General features: G+C 37.0%; 2 protein-coding genes across 2 annotated transcripts; one reads left to right on the top strand and one right to left on the bottom strand.

Annotated features, from left to right (window-relative positions):
* Window positions 1-6,203: 6,203 nt before the first annotated feature.
* On the bottom strand, window positions 6,204-7,272 carry LOC133255368 (olfactory receptor 4K14-like). The gene has a single exon (XM_061429828.1). It carries the CDS (start codon window positions 7,158-7,160, stop codon window positions 6,204-6,206), a length of 957 nt encoding a protein of 318 aa, XP_061285812.1. The 5' UTR covers window positions 7,161-7,272.
* A 9,820-nt stretch (window positions 7,273-17,092) lies between these two features.
* Window positions 17,093-18,049, top strand: LOC133255367 (olfactory receptor 11H12-like). Its single transcript, XM_061429827.1, has one exon. The coding sequence runs from the start codon at window positions 17,102-17,104 to the stop codon at window positions 18,047-18,049; it is 948 nt and encodes a 315-aa protein (XP_061285811.1). The 5' UTR covers window positions 17,093-17,101.
* Window positions 18,050-20,533: the final 2,484 nt, after the last annotated feature.

Genomic DNA, 20,533 nt, shown 5'->3' with positions numbered 1-20,533 from the left:
GTTTCTTTTGATGTGCAGAAGCTTTTAAGGTTAATTAGGTCCCATTTGTTTATTTTTGCTTTTATTTCCAATATTCTGGGAGGTGGGTCATAGAGGATCCTGCTGTGATGTATGTCGGAGAGTGTTTTGCCTATGTTCTCCTCTAGGAGTTTTATAGTTTCTGGTCTTACGTTTAGATCTTTAATCCATTTTGAGTTTATTTTTGTGTATGGTGTTAGAAAGTGCTCCAGTTTCATTCTTTTACAAGTGGTTGACCAGATTTCCCAGCACCATTAAGTGGCCATTTTTTCACATTACTATACTTACAGATTTTTTTTTTTTTTTGAATGTGGAATATATTTGTTGGTCCAGTTAAAATGTCATAATAGGGGCAATTTTGATGGTGGCCAAATGGTAGCAAGTAATATGTTTATAAATGTATGAGAGGAAGGAATTAAAGCAGCTGGTGTGTTATCCATTCACTCCCTTCACCATGAGGAAATTCCTGAGTAAAGGAAAGAAGACAGGGGAGCCACACTAAATTCCTTATCAGCTAGACTCCAAGTAAATAAACTAAAGGTATTTTCTAGAAAAAAAAAAAAAAAACAGACTTTAATCTCTTAAATTCCCTCATCAAAATGTTACTGATAAAGGATCACCTACTATAATACAAATCCAATATCCATCTAGAGGCATGGCTCTCTAGTAAATATTATGTAAGTTATACAGCTCTTAGGAATGTAAAAAGGAAATTTTCCAAGTGACCTGAACTCATCAGATTACATTTTAGTAAATAAATAATGCCACCTTGCTTATTTAACTTATATGCAGAGTGCGAGCTAAGTCATTCAGTCATGTCTAACTCTTTGCGACCCCATGGACTGTAGCCTGCCAGTCTCCTCTGTCCATGAGATTTCCCAGGCAGGAATACTGGAGTGGGTTGCCATTTCCTTCTCCAGGGGATCATCAGAGTATATCACGGTAAGTGCCAGCCTGGGTGAATCACAAGCCGGATTCAAGATTGCCAGGAAAAATATCAACAACCTCAGATATGCAGATGATACCAGTCTAATGGCAGGAAGTCTAGAGGAACTAAAAGGCTCTTCATGAGAGTGAAAGAGGAGAGTGAAAAAGCTGGCTTGAAACTCAACATTCAAAACCTAAGATCATGGCATCCAGTCCCATCACTTCATAACAAATAGAAGGGGAAATGTGGAAGCAGTGATAGATTTTATTTTCTTGGGCTCCAAAATCACTGCAGACAGTGACTGCAGCCATCAAATTAAAAGACCCTTACTCCTTGGAAGGAGAGCTATCACAAAACTAGACAGCATATTAAAAGCAGAGACATCATTTTGCCAACAAATGCCAATATAGTCAAAGCCATAGTTTTTTCCAGTAGTCATGTGTGGATGTGAGAGTTGGACCATAAAGAAGGCTGAGTACCAAAGAATTGATGCTTTTGAATTGTGGTGCTGGAGAAAACTCTTGAGAGTCTCTTGGACAGCAAGAAGATCAAACTAGTCAATCCTAAAGGAAATCAACCCTGAATATTCCTTGGAAGGACTGATGCTGAAGCTGAAGTTCCGTATTTTGAACACCTGATGCAAAGAGCCAACTCACTGGAAAAGACCCTGACACAGGAGAAAGATTGGAGGCAAAAGGAAAGGAGGGCAGCAGAAGATGAGATGGTTGGATGACATCACCAACTCAATGGACATGAATTTGAGCAAATTCTGGGAGATAGTGGAGGACAGGAGACTGGCATGCTACAGTCCATGGGGTCACCAAGAGTCAGACAGGACTTAGCAACAGAACAATGACAAATAAATATTACTTTGAAATGGACAATCTTATCTGCTAGTGAAACTGTACCGAGTTCCACAGGAACACAAAAAACCAGATTTACCAGTCTATCTATATGTAGAATCTTAAAAAAACAAAAAGCACAAAACTCATTTTAAAAGGGATCAGACTTGTGGTTGCCATAAATAGAGTGTTAGCAGGAGGGGTATTTGGAGGTAGGTGGTCAAAAGATACAAAGTTCCAGTTAAAGATAAATAAGTACTAGGGTGAGTCTCTTGATGAGGGTGAAAGAGGAGAGTGAAAAAGTTGGTTTAAAACTCAGCATTCAGTAAATGAAGATCATGGCATCTGGTTCCATCACCTCATGGCAAATAGATGGAGAAAGAATGGAAACAGTGACAGACTTTATTTTCTTTGGCTCCAAAATCACTGCAGATGGTGACTGTAGCCACGAAAGCAAAAGATGCTTACCCTTGGAAGAAAAGCTATGACAAACCTAGACAGCACATTAAAAAACAGGGACATTACTTTACCAACAAAATTCCATCTAGTCAAAGCTATGGTTTTTCCAGTAGTCATGTATGGATGTGAGAGTTGGACCATAAAGTAAGCTGAGTGCCGAAGAATTGATGCTTTTGAACTGTGGTGCTGGAGAAGACTCTTGAGAGTCCTTTGGACTGCAAGGACATCAAACCAGTAAATGCTAAAGGAAATCAGTCCTGAATATTCATTGGAAGGACTGATGCTGAAGCTGAAACTCCAATCCTTTGGCCACCTGATGTGAAGAGCCAATTCATTGGAAAAGATTCTGATGCTAGGAAAGGCAGAAGGCAGGAGGAGAAGGGGACGACAGGATGAGATGGTTGGAGGACATCACTGACTCGATGGACATGAGTTTCAGCAAGCTGTAGGAGTTGGTAATGGACAGGGAAGCCTGACATGCTGCAGTCCATGGGGTCGCAAAGAGTTGGACATGACTGAGTGACTGAACAACAAGTACTAGGGATGTAATGTAAAACATGATGGCTATAGTAAACAATAGAAAGAAAAAGAAAATGAAGTTGCTCAGTCGTGTCTGACTCTGCAGTCCCATGGACTGCAGCCTACCAGGTTCCTCCATCCATGGGATTTTCCAGGCAAGAATACTGGAGTGATTTGCCATTATAATGGTTGTATAATACATAGGAAAATTGTTAAAAGAGTAAATCCTAAGTGTTCTCATCACAAGGAGATATTTTCTTCCTTTTCTTTTGATTGTATCTGTTTTGATTCATCTGACATGATGAATGCTAATTAAACTTATTGTGATACTCACTTCATTGTATATGTAAATCAAACCATCATGCTGTACAACCTAAACTTCTGCAGTGATATATGTCAATTATTTCTCAATAAAACCAGAAAAATATTTTAATGGATTGAGGGGACTCCAGCCAGACAGAAAGGTACCCTAAGAGTGGGTTAAAGGACCTAGAAAAATTGGGAACTTTTTTCCAAGGCTAGGATATCAAGACTATCCTTGAAAGAAGCTTAGGCCTGCCCATTGCTCTGATTTACTGGTTCATCTGTTAAAAGTATCCTCAATTGGAAGAAAACTGAAGGTGATGAGAAATTGACTTTATACTGGGTAAGGTTGGAATGAGGTCCACAAGCCAGTTCGCAAACTTACAAACGTCCATGCAACTGGCTACAGATTTCCATGTTTTCACATTACAACCTGCTTCTCCTTGTCCCTCCATATTATAACATTGGCAAACAATGGCAAAGAGGCTTGGTGGAGAAAAAGGAAAATATATATATTAGCAAGCTATATAGAAAACTATAAAAATTTACTGAGAGAAATTCAAGAAGACATAAATTAACAGAGAAATATGCCAAGATCATCGATTGTAAAAGTAATCATTATATAACTGACAATAAATCTACCCATTCAAAGTAATCCCAATCAAAATTCCAGCAATAATTTTTTGTGCAAATTGAAAAGTGGATCACAAATTTATGTGGAAATGTATTAAGCCAAGACTGCCAAAAAAAGTTGAAAGATAAATAAATTGAGAAGACTTATCTTACCAGATATCAAGACTTATTAAGTAGCTATGATAATTAGAGAATGCGGAACTGGTCAATAGGTACAAAAAGCAGATGGCATTAAATAGAGAATCCATAAAGCAATCCATGCATATACTAACACTTAAAATAACAAAAATATATACACTATGAAAACAGTGTTTAAATATTTAGTAGTGCTATTGTAAACTCTGTGTTAATCCTAAAGGAGGGAAGGATCACTTTCCTATGGAGATGATAAAAATAAGACTACATACAGGGATAAGACTGCATACATAACAGGGATGGACTTAAAGGGTTTTTTTGTTTGTTTGTTTTTCTACCAAAATGAAAAAATCTAGGTCAAATGGATTTTCATGTTGAAAAATGAAATTTGACTTCTATTTCTTACAGAGAAGTTAAGCCCAAGATGATTGTAGATCTCAAATGTGAAAGTTAAGATAGAAAAGCTTATAAAAAATTAAGTAGAATGTTTTCATAATTTTGAAATAAGCAAAAAAAAATTAACTCTAAAAAAATTAGACACATTAAAATTTTAAATTCTGTTCAGTAAAAAAATGAGACTGGAAACATAAATCACATAATTAGCAGAAAATACTAGGAATGCATATAACTCATAAAATGTGTTTTTAAAATCTTTAAAGTGATAAATTCCAAGTAGAAAAATGGGCAAGACTCTTAAAAAATCATTCCGCTTTCTTTGCAGTAAGTAGTTTTCTATTGTACTGCGTAGTGTCATTTAATAAGTGAACAATCTTGGAAATCAAATTAATCTTTGAATCCTTAAGTGAAGAAAAATAAAGCTGTGTTATCTTGAGGAACTTTAACTCATGTTTCTGAGTCTAATTTTTTACTTGCAATTTGGGACTAATTAATGCATTTAAAATAATACATATAATGGCATAGAGTAAGCATTCAAGAATGATCAGTACATTATTTTTATTCTGCCTTATTTTTTTGTATTTTGGTCCCATATTAAGAAAAATAAAAACTGCATATGTGTCATATTTTTATTCTAGAGCTTATATTGTTGATTCTTACAACTGAATTTCAATTCATTTAATTTATAATTCTGCAAGAAAGAGGGTAAATTTTGTTTATAATTTGAAATTTTTAGGAATTTGTTTTTAAGGACTGAAGAGTGTTTTAAATATACCATGATCCATACATGTTTATGGGTGTTTGAATGGAAAAATTGGCCTGTATATTTACATTAAAATATATTTGTTAAATGCTGATTACATATGAACTTATGTACTAAATTTCAAGAACTAACCAGGTAAGGCATAGCCCCTGCCCTTAAGGAGCTTACAATTGAGAAGTTTTACACAAATGGTTAATAATTTAAAGCATAAATATTAGTCCTTGCAACTAAGATAATCAAAAAAAAAATCATTAGGCTTTATATTTATTTTTCACTTTTATCAAGTTAATGGAAGCCAAACACAGAATAACCTCCATTGTTATTCTAACCTCCACTGCTATTCCTTATGTATTGTATCACTGTTATTTCATTCTCTTTCTATTCTCTCCCATATAGCTTTTCTTTAGTATTTGGGTAAAAAACTCCATTAAATAATAATTCAGTTGCCTCTTGACCAGAGGTTAAATGAAAAGCTTGAGGAAAAGAGTGAATATTACAGAAACATTTTCCAAATGGAGTTAGGAGAAAAATCAAGAGAAGTTTATTCAGATGCTATCTATCAGGATGGAGGTATGACTTGGCTGAATAAATTTAAGCTTCTCATTTCAGAGTTAAACTTCAAATGAGAGTTTAAACTCTCATTAAAAGGGTTAAAGCTCAGTTAAAGGCATAAGAAGACTGATTAGATAATCCCCTCACAAAAAGGGATTATTAGTGTTTAAATTTTAGATAAATATTTCATGGTGTTCTACTGGTTGACTAATAAGTTGTTGAAATTCCATAAATTAAATTAATCCTATTTCTGGACTTGGAGACAGACACAACATGTAGATATAAATTGAATGCCTAGAATTTTCAACCTCTTTTATAAGGTCTGCTGCTGCTGCTGATGCTAAGTCGCTTCAGTCATGTCCGACTCTGTGCGACCCCATAGACGGTAGCCCACCAGGCTCCCCCATCCCTGGGATTCTCCAGGCAAGAATACTGGAGTGGGTTGCCATTTCCTTCTCCAATCCATGAAAGTGAAAAGTGAATTGAAAGTGAAGTCGCTCAGTCCTGCCTGACTCTTAGCGACCCCATGGACTGCAGCCTACCAGGCTCCTCTGCCCATGGGATTTTCCAGGCAAGAGTACTGGAGTGGGGTGCCACTGCCTTCTCCGTTTATAAGGTCTATATGTTGTCAATTTGAAGTGCTTCCAGTGAGATTTTAGGCATTAATATTCTTCTTGGAATGTAGGTAGTAGCCTCTGAATCTCTTCAGAGCATTCTTTATCTCTTTATTTCTCAGGGTATAAATGGCTGGATTTAGAAGAGGTGTAATAACAGAGTAAAACACAGCAAGAAATTTGTCCACCCAGGTGATGCTGAGTGGCCACACATAGATGAAGATGCAGGGCCCAAAGAAGAGCACCACCACTGTGATGTGGGCAGTGCAGGTAGAGAGTGCCCTAGATGTACCAGCTTTAGAGCTTTGGTGAACAGTAAGAAGAATATATGTGTAGGATATCAGCAGCAGAATAAAGCAGGTCATGGCCAGAACCCCACTGTCAGCATTCATTAATATTCCCAAGTTATAGGAATCTATGCAGGCAAGCTTGATTACCAGTGGTATATCACAGAAAAAGCTGTCAATTTCCCTGGGGCCACAGAAAGGCAATTGCACAATCACAGCCATTTGACTCATGGCATGCATAAAGCCAATGGTCCAGGAAGTCACCACAAGCCCAATGCACTTTGGAAGGTTCATTATGGTTGAATAGTGGAGTGGCTTGCAGATGGCCACATAGCGGTCATAGGCCATTACCACCAATAGCACCATCTCACCCCCTCCAACAAAATGCACAAAGAGGATCTGGCACATGCAGCCTCCAAAGGAAATAGTCTTGTTCTCTCTGACAAAGTCTGTAATCATCTTAGGAGTAGTTACTGAAGAAAGCCACATATCAACAAAGGACAGGTTGGCCAACAAAAAGTACATGGGGGAATGCAGACGGGGGTCAGTGATGATTAAGATCATGATGACAATATTTCCAGATACAATGATCAAATATAGCATACAAAATATCAGTAAGAGTAAGACTTGCTTATTCCATGACTGGCAAAGTCCCAGAAGCATGAATTCTGACACTACAGACAGATTTCTTTTATCCATTGTACTCAGCATGTCCTCTAAAATAACCTAGAGAGAAAAATAGATTGTCAGTTAGTAGGATGGGAAAGGCTACTTATTTTCTAGACTTTGGTTAAAATTTATCTCACTGAAATTTAAATTTCATTGAAATTTAGCATCTACATCTGAAAGTGAAAAGTATAATTGGGAAGATAAATTTTGGTAAAATATTCAGGGTAGTGTGCCCAAAAAGAAGTAAAATGCCCAAAACTGTCTTTCCAAGATCAGATTCTTATGAATGACTGAGAGGGTTCTTTCACAATGAGCAAGTGAGAAAGCTAGACAGCAAAATGAAAGGCTGAGAAAAGATTGTTGGGCCACCTAGAATCTAGCTTTAGTCTGCTTCTCCAGTGAAAAGAATCTGGATGGGTGACCAACAACATCTGTTATAAGTTAATAACCAAAAAAGTAGTCTACCTAGGAAGATGATGGTGAACAGATACTGAAATCCAGAACAAATGACATGGCACAAAATTACAGTTTCTCTGTGTTAAGCATAATGATTTCTTCAAGCGTCAGTTGAACTTAAAAATAAACTAAACTAACTTTTTAGTTTATTACTCTAAAATATGGGCTTCCCAGGTGGCTCAGTAAAGAATCTACCTGAAAATGCAGGAGACCCAGCTTCCATCCCCGAGTTGGGAAGATCCACTGGAGAAGGGAATGGAAACCCATTCTGGCGTTCTTGCCTGGAGAATTCCATGGACAGAGAAGCCTAGCGGGCTACAGTCCTCGGGGTCGCACAGTGTGAGATGTGCCTGAACAACTAACACTTCCACTTCACTTTTCAAGTATGTATTGGAACAAGCTTTTTTAGGAGAGAAGCTATACAGAAGGCCATATAAAAAATACCATGGCATGATCATTCAAATGCAAAATAAGCACATAATTTACCATTAGTTAGGATCACAATTAATACAATTCATTTAGTAAACTGAATCTATTAGGGAAAAAATGTCAGGGGAGTGTTATGTGAGAAAGGGATTGACCAAAGTTTCTACTTTGGTGGCAACCCAGACTCACATTCTGATTTAATGACCTCTGAACAAAGGTTTTTTATAACTCAAGTTTATCAATAGAAAATATTTACCTTCAACTATGCCAATGGATTTTTTGAAATATTGCCATAAAAATTTTAAATGTATCTTTTCTAAAGTGAAAATAAGCTATAGACATGTTAGTACCAACTGATGTGAAGTTAAAACTTTAGAGATCACCTTTAAATGGAATTGCTTATATTGCTAATATTCATCCTGAAGTAAATTAAGAATTCCTTTCCAGCTGGCTGGTGGAAAGGTAGTTATATCTTTCTCTTTCCATTTTATCTATTTCCCTTGTCCTCATTTTACTTTTAGGCTGTTGAATCTCCTTTTTTTAATTTTATTTTTTTATTGACATATAGTTGATTTACAACGTTGTGTTAGTTTTAGGTGTACAGCCAAGTATTCAGTTGTACACACACATACACACATACACACATACACACACATATTTTTCAGATTCTTTCCCTTATAGATAATTACAAATATGGAGTATAGCTCCCTGTGCTATACAGTAGGTCTTTATTAGCTATCTATTTATATATAATAGTGCATATATGTTGATCCAAAACTCTTAATTTATCCCATCCCACCCCTTTCCCCTTTTATAACCATAAATTTGTTTTCTATGTCTGTGGGTCTATTTCTGTTTTGTATGTAAGTTCATATGCACATATGTTGCATCTTCTTTTATCCTTTGAAATCTCAAGGGCGGTACCAAGGAGAGCAGGTGAGCAAAAATGAAAATCATTACCTCATCATGAGCACTGGTTTTCCCTTCTCTCATACTGAGAACTAAGAAGTATAGATAAAGGATGGAAAGCAAGAAGATTTTTTAAAGGAATTAGGTAAGTCACATATTTGCTGTGAGAATGGGAACATGTGACAATAGTTTCACAACTAACAAATAAACATAACCTCCATTATATTTATTTAATTTCTAAGAAAAAATATTCTGATATTATATGCAAAAGACCTTATTTCAGCCACTCAGTCTTGTCCGACTCTTTGCAACCCCATGAACCGCAGCACGCCAGGCCTCCCTGTCCATCACCAACTCCAGAGTCCACCCAAACCCATGTCCATCGAGTTGGTGATGCTATCCAGGCATCTCATCCTCTGTCATCCTCTTCTCCTCCTGCCCTCAATCTTTCCCAGCATCAGGATCTTTTCAAATGAGTCAGCTCTTCGCATCAGATGGCCAAAGTATTGGAGCTTCAGCTTCAATATCAGTCCTACCAATGAATACCCAGGACTGACCTCCTTTAGAATGGACTAGTTGGATCTCCTTGCAGTCCAAGGGACTCTCAAGAGTCTGCTCCAACACCACAGTTCAAAAGCATCAATTCTTCGGTGCTCAGCGTTCTTCACAGTCCAACTCTCACATCCATACATGACCACTAGAAAACCATAGACTTGACTAGATGGACCTTTGTTGACAAAGTAATGTCTCTGCTTTTTAATATGCTGTCTAGGTCAGTCATACGGAGAAGGCAATGGCACCCCACTCCAGTACTCTTGCCTGGAAAATCCTGTGGACGGAGGAGCCTGGTAGGCTGCAGTCCATGGGGTTGCTAAGAGTTGGATACGACTGAGCGACTTCACTTTCACTTTTCACTTTCATGCATTGGAGAAGGAAATGGCAACCCACTCCAGTGTTCCTGCCTGGAGAATCCCAGGGATGGGGGAGCCTAGTGGGCTGCCGGCCAAGGGGTCGCACAGAGTCGGACACGACTGAAGAGACTTAGCAGCAGGTTGGTCATAACTTTCCTTCCAAGGAGTAAGTGTCTTTTAATTTCATGGCTGCAATCACCATCTGCAGTGATTTTGGAGCCCCGAAAAATAAAGTCAGCCACTGTTTCCACTGTTTCCCCATCTATTTGCCATGACGTAATGGGACCAGATGCCATGATCTCAGTTTTCTGAATATTGAGCTTTAAGCCAACTTTTTCACTCTCCTCTTTCACTTTCATCAAGAGGCTCTTTAGTTCTTCATTTTCTGCCATCAGGGTCGTGTCATCTGTGTATCTGAGGTTACTGATATTTCTCCCAGCAATCTTGATTCCAGCTTGTGCTTCTTCCAGCCCAGCGTTTCTCATGATGTACTCTGTATATAAGTTAAATAAGCAAGGTGACAATATACAGCCTTGACGTACTCCTTTTCCTATTTGGAACCAGTCTGTGGTTCCATGTCCAGTTCTAATTGTTGCTTCCTGACCTGGATATAGGTTTCTCAAGAGGCAGGTCAGGTGGTCTGGTATTCCCATCTCTTTCAGAATTTTCCACAGTTTCTTGTGATCCACACAGTCAAAGGCTTTGGCATAGTCAATAAAGCAGAAATAGATGTTTTTCTGGAACTCTCTTGCTTTTTCGATGATTCAGCAGATGTTGGCAATTTGATCTCTGGTTCCTCTGCCTTTTCTAAAACCAGCTTGAACATCTGGAAATTCATGGTTCAGGTATTGCTGAAGCCTGGCTTGGAGAATTTTGAGCATTACTTTACTAGTGTGTGAGATGAGTACAATTGTGCGGTAGTTTGAGCATTCTTTGGCATTGCCTTTCTTTGGGATTGGAATGAAAACTGACCTTTTCCAGTCCTGTGGCCACTGCTGAGTTTTCCAAATGTGCTGGCATGTTGAGTGCAGCACTTTCACAGCATCATCTTTCAGGATTTGAAATAGCTCAACTGGAATTCCATCACCTCCACTAGCTTTGTTCGTAGTGATGCTTCCTAAGGCCCACTTGACTTCACATTCCAGGATGTCTGACTCTAGGTGAGTAATCACACCATCATGATTACCTGGGTCGTGAAAATCTTTTTTGTACAGTTCTGTGTATTCTTGCCACCTCTTCTTAGCATCTTCTGCTTCTGTTAGGTCCCTACCATGTCTGTCCTTTATTGAGCCCATCTTTGCATGAAATTTTCCCTTGGTATCTCTAGTTTTCTTGAAGAGATCTCTAGTCTTTCCCATTCTATTGTTTTCCTCTATATCTTTGCATTGATCACGGAGGAAGACTTTCTTATCTCCCCTTGATATTCTTTGGAACTCTGCATTCAAATGGCCTATGTCTCCTTAGAAATTTGAATAATTTGACCTTTACCTTGAACTTAACTTTTGTCAAGGTAAATCTTTCCAAAGCTAGTTTTCAATAATTAGTTTTGTACCGATTGGAATAAGAGACATGGAAGATAAATAATAGCAAAAGTAGAATTTCAACTGTGTTTGAGAGAGAAATTTGCTAAAAGATGAATATGTATAATGCAAGGGAACAATTTATCAATAAGAAATCATATTGTTTCATCAGTTTTGAAATTGCTAATATTTCACAATGTTAGTAGAGATATTATTCAATCAATATTAGTCCAACATTTGGGATAATTCATAGAATAACCATGGACTTTTTAAAATAGTCAGATCTAGTCTGAACCCTGTTACTTGTTGACCTTATGCCTTTTACCTAAATTTATTTCTGTTTCCATGTCCTCATCTGTAAAAAAGACAACACTCAATCTAATAGACTTGTAATCAAGTCAGAAAATATACCGAAAGCAATTAAAATTTTGATAGTGCATGTTTAATAAATATTAGTTATTTCCCTTCTTCATTCATTAAAATGCAACCTAAAGCTCTACAGTTTCCAAAACTTACTGGCAAAAATCTTAGTGAATGGCCAACCACCTTCTGTAACCAAAATACATGCGATAACCTTTCTCTGTGGGCTTCCCTGATAGTTCAGCTGGTAAAGAATCTGCTTGCAATGCAGGAGACCCCAGTTTGACCCTAAAATACCTACTGCTTATATTTTCTCTAAAATAATAAGTAGATGCTTAGCAACCCTATAGGATGTAGAGGCAACTGAATTATCAGACTTGCTTCTTGCTTTCCACGAGCTTAATAACCTTTTTACCTTTCAATTCTGCTTTTATCCAGGAGGCATTTAATATTTTAAAAAGACTGACAAGAGGTAGTTACACGTTCTTTTAAAGCACCTTTGGAATTCTGTAACCTAGGGTGGATTTTCACAAAAGGAGGTAGTAAAATTGAAAGATTTGAATTTTTCAGTTGGGATTAGTGAAATTGAAAAATTAGGGAAAGGAAATAAACTGAGTTACTCTTTTTGAGTATTAAAATATAGCAACAAAAAAAAATATAGCAACATATTTTTCATCCTAGTCTGGATGCAATGTCCTTCCATTAATTTTTTCATGATAGTAATCCTAAAGCTGTGAGATTCTCAACACTTATAATATTACAAACAGAAACTTAGACTCAGAGAATTTAATAGATTGCCTGATATAAACACTGGCTGAGGTACACAGGGAGATACTCCAAGTTCCTTCTTCTACCTAATGTTGCCTTCCTTTTTTCTCAAGTTATGAATTTTAATCCTGTTAATCCCATAATAAATGAGTTTTATATCACTTCTCACTGGGTACATAACTCTTTTCACTTCTATCTCTATGCTAAAATTTGTCTTAGTATGCAATACTCTCTCTGATATAAAACATTTATTTTCTAAAATGTTAAGAGCCATTTAGTCAGGATAGCTGGAAGTTCTTCATAATCAAGTAGCTGTCAAAGCCCTCTGATCTCCCAAAGCAGACTTGAGAGCATCTCTGAGACACAGCATCGTGATGATATGTACATTTGTTAAAGAAACTGCAGAAAATCCAGTAGGAATAGAATATGAGGAGAAAACCCATGAATGATCTCTTTAAAGTTCAGAAGTTAAATGAGCCATACTCAGTTCCAAGCATAACAGGCATGTGTGAGACAGAAACAGATATAGGAACACATGTACACCTGTGGCAGATTCATGTTGATGTATGGCAAAACCAATACAATATTGTAAAGTAAAAAATAAATAAATACATAAATTGAAAAAAAATTCTTTTAAAGAACAGAGTCCCAGAGAATATGAGATAACTTACCATACACAATTTTCTCTAAGACCAGATTACTTTTTACTCTTCTCTTCTAATATATGCTTGAGATAATCTCCATTGTTGGATAGAGACAGTATCCATGCAAGAACTTTCCCTCAGCCTGACACATATTTACCACTGGAAGGAATCCCTTGAGTGAAATTTTCCTATTCTCTATTTTGGACAGAACAAGAATCATGAAAATAATTTGCATTGGACATCTCTTGGGAACTTATTTGTTAAGAGCAATAAATTTTGCATATTCTGATAATCAAATTAGAGAGACAAGAAAATCCACATATAAAGCAGCTAAGCATTAACCATAAGCGAAGTTTTAGATTATTTTTCGTTTAACGTGTAAGTACTAGGCAGATGTCTTCTGCAATCTTAGTCTCTAACTAAATCTAAATCATCAGATACAGTTAAGGTTTCATTAATAGTTCCAGTTCCAAGAGAAATCATATCTTGGCCACTATGATATGTGGCCACCAACAGAAAACCTTGATGTGGATGGCATGCTCTAATGAATGCCTAATGTTTTCTAAATAGACAGGTAATGTTGGTTGCCTGACTAATTTGTTTCAACATTATCTATGATTACTTTAGGTCCTGATAGTTATGCACTGGATGTCAAACTATTAAAATATCTTCAAAAGAACACTGATATTAGCATAAAATACATTTAATTTGATCTTTTGGGTCTTTAAAATAATTTTATTGTGGTGTAATTAATATATAACAAACAGCACATAAAGTGTGCAATTTGATAAAATTTGACACGTGTTCAACAATGAACATCATCACAATCAAGATAGTGAACATATCCATCAGCCTTTATGTTCCTTGATAACCCCTCTTTAATAGAAAAGATACATGCATCCTGATGTTCATTGCCCAATTATTTCAGTGGCCAAGATACAGAAAAATTTAAGTATGCATCAATATATGAATGGATGAAGAAGATGTAACATAGATATAAATATATACACAATGGAATATAAGTCAATGAAATAATTAAATTCTGCCTCTTGCAACAACATGGATGAACTGAAATGTATTACATGTAATGAAATAAGTCATACAGAGAAAGGCAAATACCGTGTGTTATCACTTATATGTGATCTCAAGCCATTTCTTCAATGAGCTTCCTAAGAAGTCTCTCATAATGAGTTGTAACCTACATACATCTCTCCTTCCCTCTGAATTTCTTTCCCATCTGTGCATATAATGTAATATTGTCAGGCACCTTGGTGTTGTCTTTTTTTACTTTGGTGCCCCAGGTGTTGATTTTACAAATAATTGTGGTTGTTGTTTAGTCGCTAAGTCGTGTCCTACTGTAGCCTGCCAGGCTCCTCTGTCTGTGGGATTTCCCAGACAACAATACTGGAGTGGGTTTCCTTCTCCAAGGGATCTTCCTGACCCAGGGATCAAATCTGTGTCGCCTGCATTGGCAGGCAGATTCTTTACTACTGAGCCACCAGGGAAGCCAGTACGGTTCCGGTCCCATCACTTCATGGGAAGTAGATGGGGAAACAGTGGAAACAGGGTCAGACTTTATTTTTCTGGGCTCCAAAATCACTGCAGATGGTGACTGCAGCCGTGAAATTCAAAGACGCTTACTCCTTGGAAAGAAAGTTATGACCAACCTAGATAGCATATTCAAAAGCAGAGACATGACTTTGCCAACAAAGGTTCATCTAGTCAAGGCTATGGTTTTTCCTGTGGTCATGTTTGGATGTGAGAGTTGGACTGTGAAGAAGGCTGAGCGCCAAAGAATTGATGCTTTTGAACTGTGGTGTTGGAGAAGACTCTTGAGAGTCCCTTGGACTGCAAGGAGATCCAACCAGTCCATTCTGAAGGAGATCAGCCCTGGGATTTCTTTGGAAGGACTGATGCTAAAGCTGAAACTCCAGTACTTTGGCCACCTCATGCGAAGAGTTGACTCATTGGAAAAGACTCTGATGCTGGGAGGGATTGGGGGCAAGAGGAGAAGGGGACAATAGAGGATGAGATGGCTGGATGGCATCACTGACTCAATGGACGTGAGTCTGAGTGAACTCTGGGAGTTGGTGATGGACAGGGAGGCCTGGCGTGCTGCGATTCATGGGGTCACAAAGAGTCGGACACAACTGAGCGACTAATCTGATCTGATCTGATCTAGTATCACCAAGAGGTAATAACATCTAAGTAATCTTTTTCCTCTTTAGTCTTTCAGTGTAAAGAGTTTGCTTTTATATGTTAATTGGGAAGTCACACATTCCTCTGAAGTATTTTAGTCAATAAGCTTAAATATTGATATTTCTCGCTCTTTTCTCTCAAATCTAAAGACTTCTACCATACTGCCTTTCTAAACGATACTTCCAAATTCTCCAAATTTTTGTCATCAGTGTCCTACAGTTTCTATATCTCAACATTTGCCTCACTGGGGTCTCTGAACATCCCCTCTCTATTCTCCAAAATATGCACAATGATATTTGAAATATTCCTATCAGAACTTTGGCTGACATGGTGTGTCTTTTTTGTTCCACAAACAGTGTTTTCTGGAAACTTTTGGAATCTATATTTCAGATGGGCAAGTTATTTGTAAATAATGGGCCCTCAGAGAAGTTGCTACTTCTCTTTACTGATCCCTCAGAGAATGTGCACTAATTTAACTTTATAAAGAAACTTTGGCTTGGAAGAGAACTTCTCTAAAGCTACAGAGGCCACGTCTCAGGAGAACCTGTGATAAAGAAAGTGAAATCTTAATTTTGTGAAGCAATAAACTCTTTATCCGGCTAGAGACAGAAGGATATGATTTTTTAAACAGGTCTTAGAGATCTGGTCAACATTAAAACCACAGGTCTTTCTTTCAAGCATAGCAGAGAGTCTTGACACCATTACGCCAATTCCCTTTTATCCCCATCTCCTTATGATTTCCTAATGCTCTTGGACTTGGAGTGATTTTAAAAGGATTTAGATTACTAAAAGATGCACACACTTTTACCAAATCATTATGAAAGACTTCTCAGAACACTGATGTGGAAAATAAGTGGAAGAAAATTACTTTTGAAAATTTTGTGTTTGTGCTGAAAATATAAGCCTTCATAACTTTTAGGACTCACATGCCTGCATATTGCCACAAAAAAAATTTTTAAGAAACTCAGATATCTGGCATCCTTTCCATGAGAATATAGAGTAAAAAGAAATTTGCTTACAACAAAAGAAAGCATTTGCCTTCTCTTGAATCCTGGAAATGTTTTACTTTTAACTAGCTTATAAGTAAAATCAATCCCAAAAATCCCAGAAAAAAAATACTACAAAATACAGTCCCATACCTAGCTGCTTTTTTCTACACAATTTTAAGTAAAAGACTAAGTGCAAACTGAAAGCCACTGATTTCTAGCGAATCACTGTAACATCACAAAAGCCAATGTCGGTAAGTAACATTATGCTCTTATATTTTTATGTTGCAGAAAAACAGAGGTATTGCCCTTAAAATGGTTACTGCCAACTTACTGTAAAATATGTCCATTTATTTTTCACATTTTAGTGATATGATAAGGAATATATTCAACTGAGATGTAAATTGTAAAATCTTCTCTGCTATTTGACCATAAGATGGGTTTAGTAAAAAAAAAAAAAAACTAGTATATTTATGGTGTTAACTTTGTGTTACATGCTATACAGAAACTGTCACAGATCATCTCTGTCCCCAAAATAACAAGCTTACAAAATATGTTTAAAATTCTCAAGTTCTATCAAAGTAAGGGAGAGATTCAGAAGCAGGCAAAAGTTTGTTTCTGTGCCACCAGTTATCTACTATGCCCAGAACTCAGAGTATATAGCCAAGAACAAGCAGACTATATTCTCTTCCCAAATGATGAATTTTGGAAAAATATCTTCTCCTCATTCTCAAACAAGAACACATTTGAAACTAATTCTAAATAATAAATGCATCTCTTTTGAACTTTCAGGTTACTGATAAAATGAACATCTCTGAGCCAGATTCCAGCTTTGCTTTCGTAAGAGAATTTATACTCCTAGGTTTTTCTTATGAATGGAAGATTCAGAGCCTCCTCTTCTCACTCTTCCTTACAATATATGCTCTGACCATAACAGGAAATGGGGCCATTATTTGTGCTTTATGGTGTGACCAGCGACTCCACATCCCCATGTACATATTCCTGGGGAATTTCTCCTTCCTAGAGATCTGGTATGTCTCTTCTACAGTCCCCAAGATGTTGGTCAACTTCCTCTCACATAAAAAGACCATCTCCTTTGTTGGATGTTTCCTACAATTTTATTTCTTTTTTTCCTTGGGAACGACTGAATGCTTACTTTTGGCTGTCATGGCTTTTGATCGGTACCTTGCTATCTGCCGTCCCTTGCACTACCCTAATATCATGACTGGGCATCTCTGTACCAAACTGGTCCTTATCTGCTGGGTCTGTGGATTTCTGTGGTTCCTGGTCCCCATTGTTCTCATTTCTCAGATGCCTTTCTGTGGACCAAACATCATTGACCATGTTGTGTGTGACCCAGGGCCACTGTTTGCATTGGCATGTGTCTCTGCCCCCCAAACCCAACTGCTTTGCTACAGTCTAAGCTCAATAGTTATCTTTGGTAACTTCCTCTTCATCCTTGGGTCCTATACTCTTGTCCTAACAGCTGTGTTGCATATGCCTTCAGCTACTGGGAGACAGAAAGCCTTCTCCACCTGTGGGTCTCATTTGGCTGTGGTATCCTTGTTCTATGGCTCTCTCATGGTCATGTATGTGAGCCCAGGACTTGGACATTCTGCTAGGATGCAGAAAGTTGCAACTTTGTTCTATGCTATGGTGACCCCACTCTTCAATCCCTTTATCTATAGCTTCCGGAATAAGGAGATAAAAGCAGCCTTGAGGAAACTTCTTGGGAGTTTCAACATAATGTAAGACATAGTAGATGATCCATCCGTTGTATTGGCAGGTGGTTTCCTTACCACTAGCAATATACACCAGTACAAATTTTAAAAAAGAAGTTTTTTTTTTCACTCTGTTGAACAGTAATGGTCAATGCTAGCCTAATGACATCCAGACATATGTTGTTTCCTGTACATATTACCCCTTTCTGAAGCCTTAAAGGGCAGGTTCTAATGCCTACATAGCAGCATCAATCAAAGTATTCAGAAATGTAGTATTCTGAATACTAATATCTTCATCAAAGTGTCACCAAAAATTTGATTGTTCCTGTAATGGGGTTTTAGGTAACATAACATCTCCACCTAGAAACTGGAGAGAGAAATGGTCTTGGGAATATACTACTTAAGATCAAAGAAATGAGTGACATTTCAAGGTTATTTGTTACTAAAACAGTGTTAAAATAACATTGAGGGACAACTTTAAAGAAAAGCATCCAGAATTCAATCCCTGCAATAAAGCTATTTTCATTTGTATATATGCTTCATTTAATATAATGTCAAATTTGTTCCATATTATGATGAGTCTATAATTATTTTTAGAAACTATAATATTCCATTCAAATATGTGTCATGGATTGTAAGTTTTTACGTAGTGAAGTGACTATTCTCCAGAAGGAAAATTGTTCCTCCAAGTCCCTTGTAGCTGACTTGTGAAGGATCTAAAGGAATTTTCAGAACGTAGATTAAGAGAAAAATATATGTTACCACTAAATAATAATGACTGCTTACAGAATTAGTAGTCAGGGAATCAGACTCCTGTTCCATCCACTACCAATCCTTTTCTTGAATATTATTTTCATTATTTTATTGTAAAAAATAGTACCTTAATAAAACCTTTATAAAGATTTGCAGTGGAGATACATTGCAAACCTAATTTAGGACTCATTACTTAACCTCAAAAAAACTGCCCCAGAAAATCCAGGATGTAAGAATATTTTGTTTATGTAACAATTTTCCCTGTTTTATTCCTGGGAAAGAGATGATGACTCAGTTCAAAACATAGGAATGCATTTGTGAGTTTTGAAGTGGACATTCCAGGGAAGAAAACTATTTGTTTTTGATGTGAGGGGTGCTCAAGCTGCTAACTCATTCTTACTTATCACAACTCTGCCATATAATCTCTGGCTTCTCTAGTCCATTGAGATGCTTTCTAACTCTATGCCTTTTTCCAGGCTACATGACTTTTAAATTTTCTGAAATCAAGTAAGAAATGGGTTCAAGAAGAAGTAATTGAGGCAGGAAATATTTCCACCCTGCCCTGGTTAATATGCTAACTGATTTAACATATTAAAATTATATTAATAAGTTAATATGTTTCTGCAGCCACTGGTTTTCAATGACCTCTTCTTATAACCCCAAACATAATGAAAGTATTCTCATTAGCTCAATTTTATAGATTAAAAAGTAAAAAAGAAAGGTCAAATAATTTGCAAAAGCTTGCAGTCACTGTGTCAAAGTGTTTTGTAAATGTTAAAGAGCTTTGCTAATGGAAGAGTTTCATAAAATTAAGTGAGAGCAAGGAGATCAAACCAGTCAATCCTAAAGGAAATCAATCCTGAGTATTCATTGGAAACACTGATGCTGAAGCTGAAGCTCCAGTACTTTGACCACCTGATGCAGAGAGCCAACTTATTGGAGAAGACTCTGATGCTGGGAAAGATTGAAGGCAGGAGGAGAAGCAGGCAACAGAGGACAAGATGTCTGGATGGCAGCACATCACTGACTCAATGGACATGAGTTTGAGCAAACTCCAGGAAATAGTGAAGGGCAGTGAAGCCTGGCGTGCTGCAGTCCACGGGGTCACAAAGAGCTGGACACAACAGAGTGACTGAACAACAAAGTGACATCAATTCTATAATATCATGTATAATATGCTATTTTGATTGGCTTCATTTATTCATTAATATATGTAAAGAACTTAAGATTGTGCCTGACACAAAACAAGTGGCTCAAAATGTTAATTATTCTTCTTTTCAAAGTAGCCAACAACAACAAGCCCTGTAGTGGTGAATTTGCACATGCAAAACTTGTTAAACTCATAAATTCACTTTCTTTTTTCTTGCAATGTTATTTTCCCATGTCCTACATGCCCTTATTTTTCCTGGAATCTGGAACATTAATAATGTATGATTTTATAAATAAATTTAACTTTGCAAAGGAGTTAGCAGCATTGAAGGAGAGTCAATGTTTGGTCAGCTTAACAAGGGTTTAAAGGCAGCTAATAAATATGATGACTCAAATTAAAGGTAAAAAAAATACTGACTTTTTCATTTCCCCTGAGGAAACCACTAACCATCACAGTTATTTTTATTTTTTTAATTTTATTTTATTTAACTTTAAAATATTGTATTGGTTTTGCCATACATCAAAACGAATCCACCACAGGTATACATGTGCTCCCCATCCTGAACCCTCCTCCCTCCTCCCTCCCCATACCATCCCTCTGGGTCGTCCCAGT

Source organism: Bos javanicus, chromosome 10 (genome assembly GCF_032452875.1).
Source record: "Bos javanicus breed banteng chromosome 10, ARS-OSU_banteng_1.0, whole genome shotgun sequence".
Classification (NCBI taxonomy): Eukaryota; Metazoa; Chordata; class Mammalia; order Artiodactyla; family Bovidae; genus Bos; species Bos javanicus.
The sequence above is the reverse complement of the archived record's forward strand: the minus strand, read 5'-3'. Positions and strand labels throughout refer to the sequence as shown.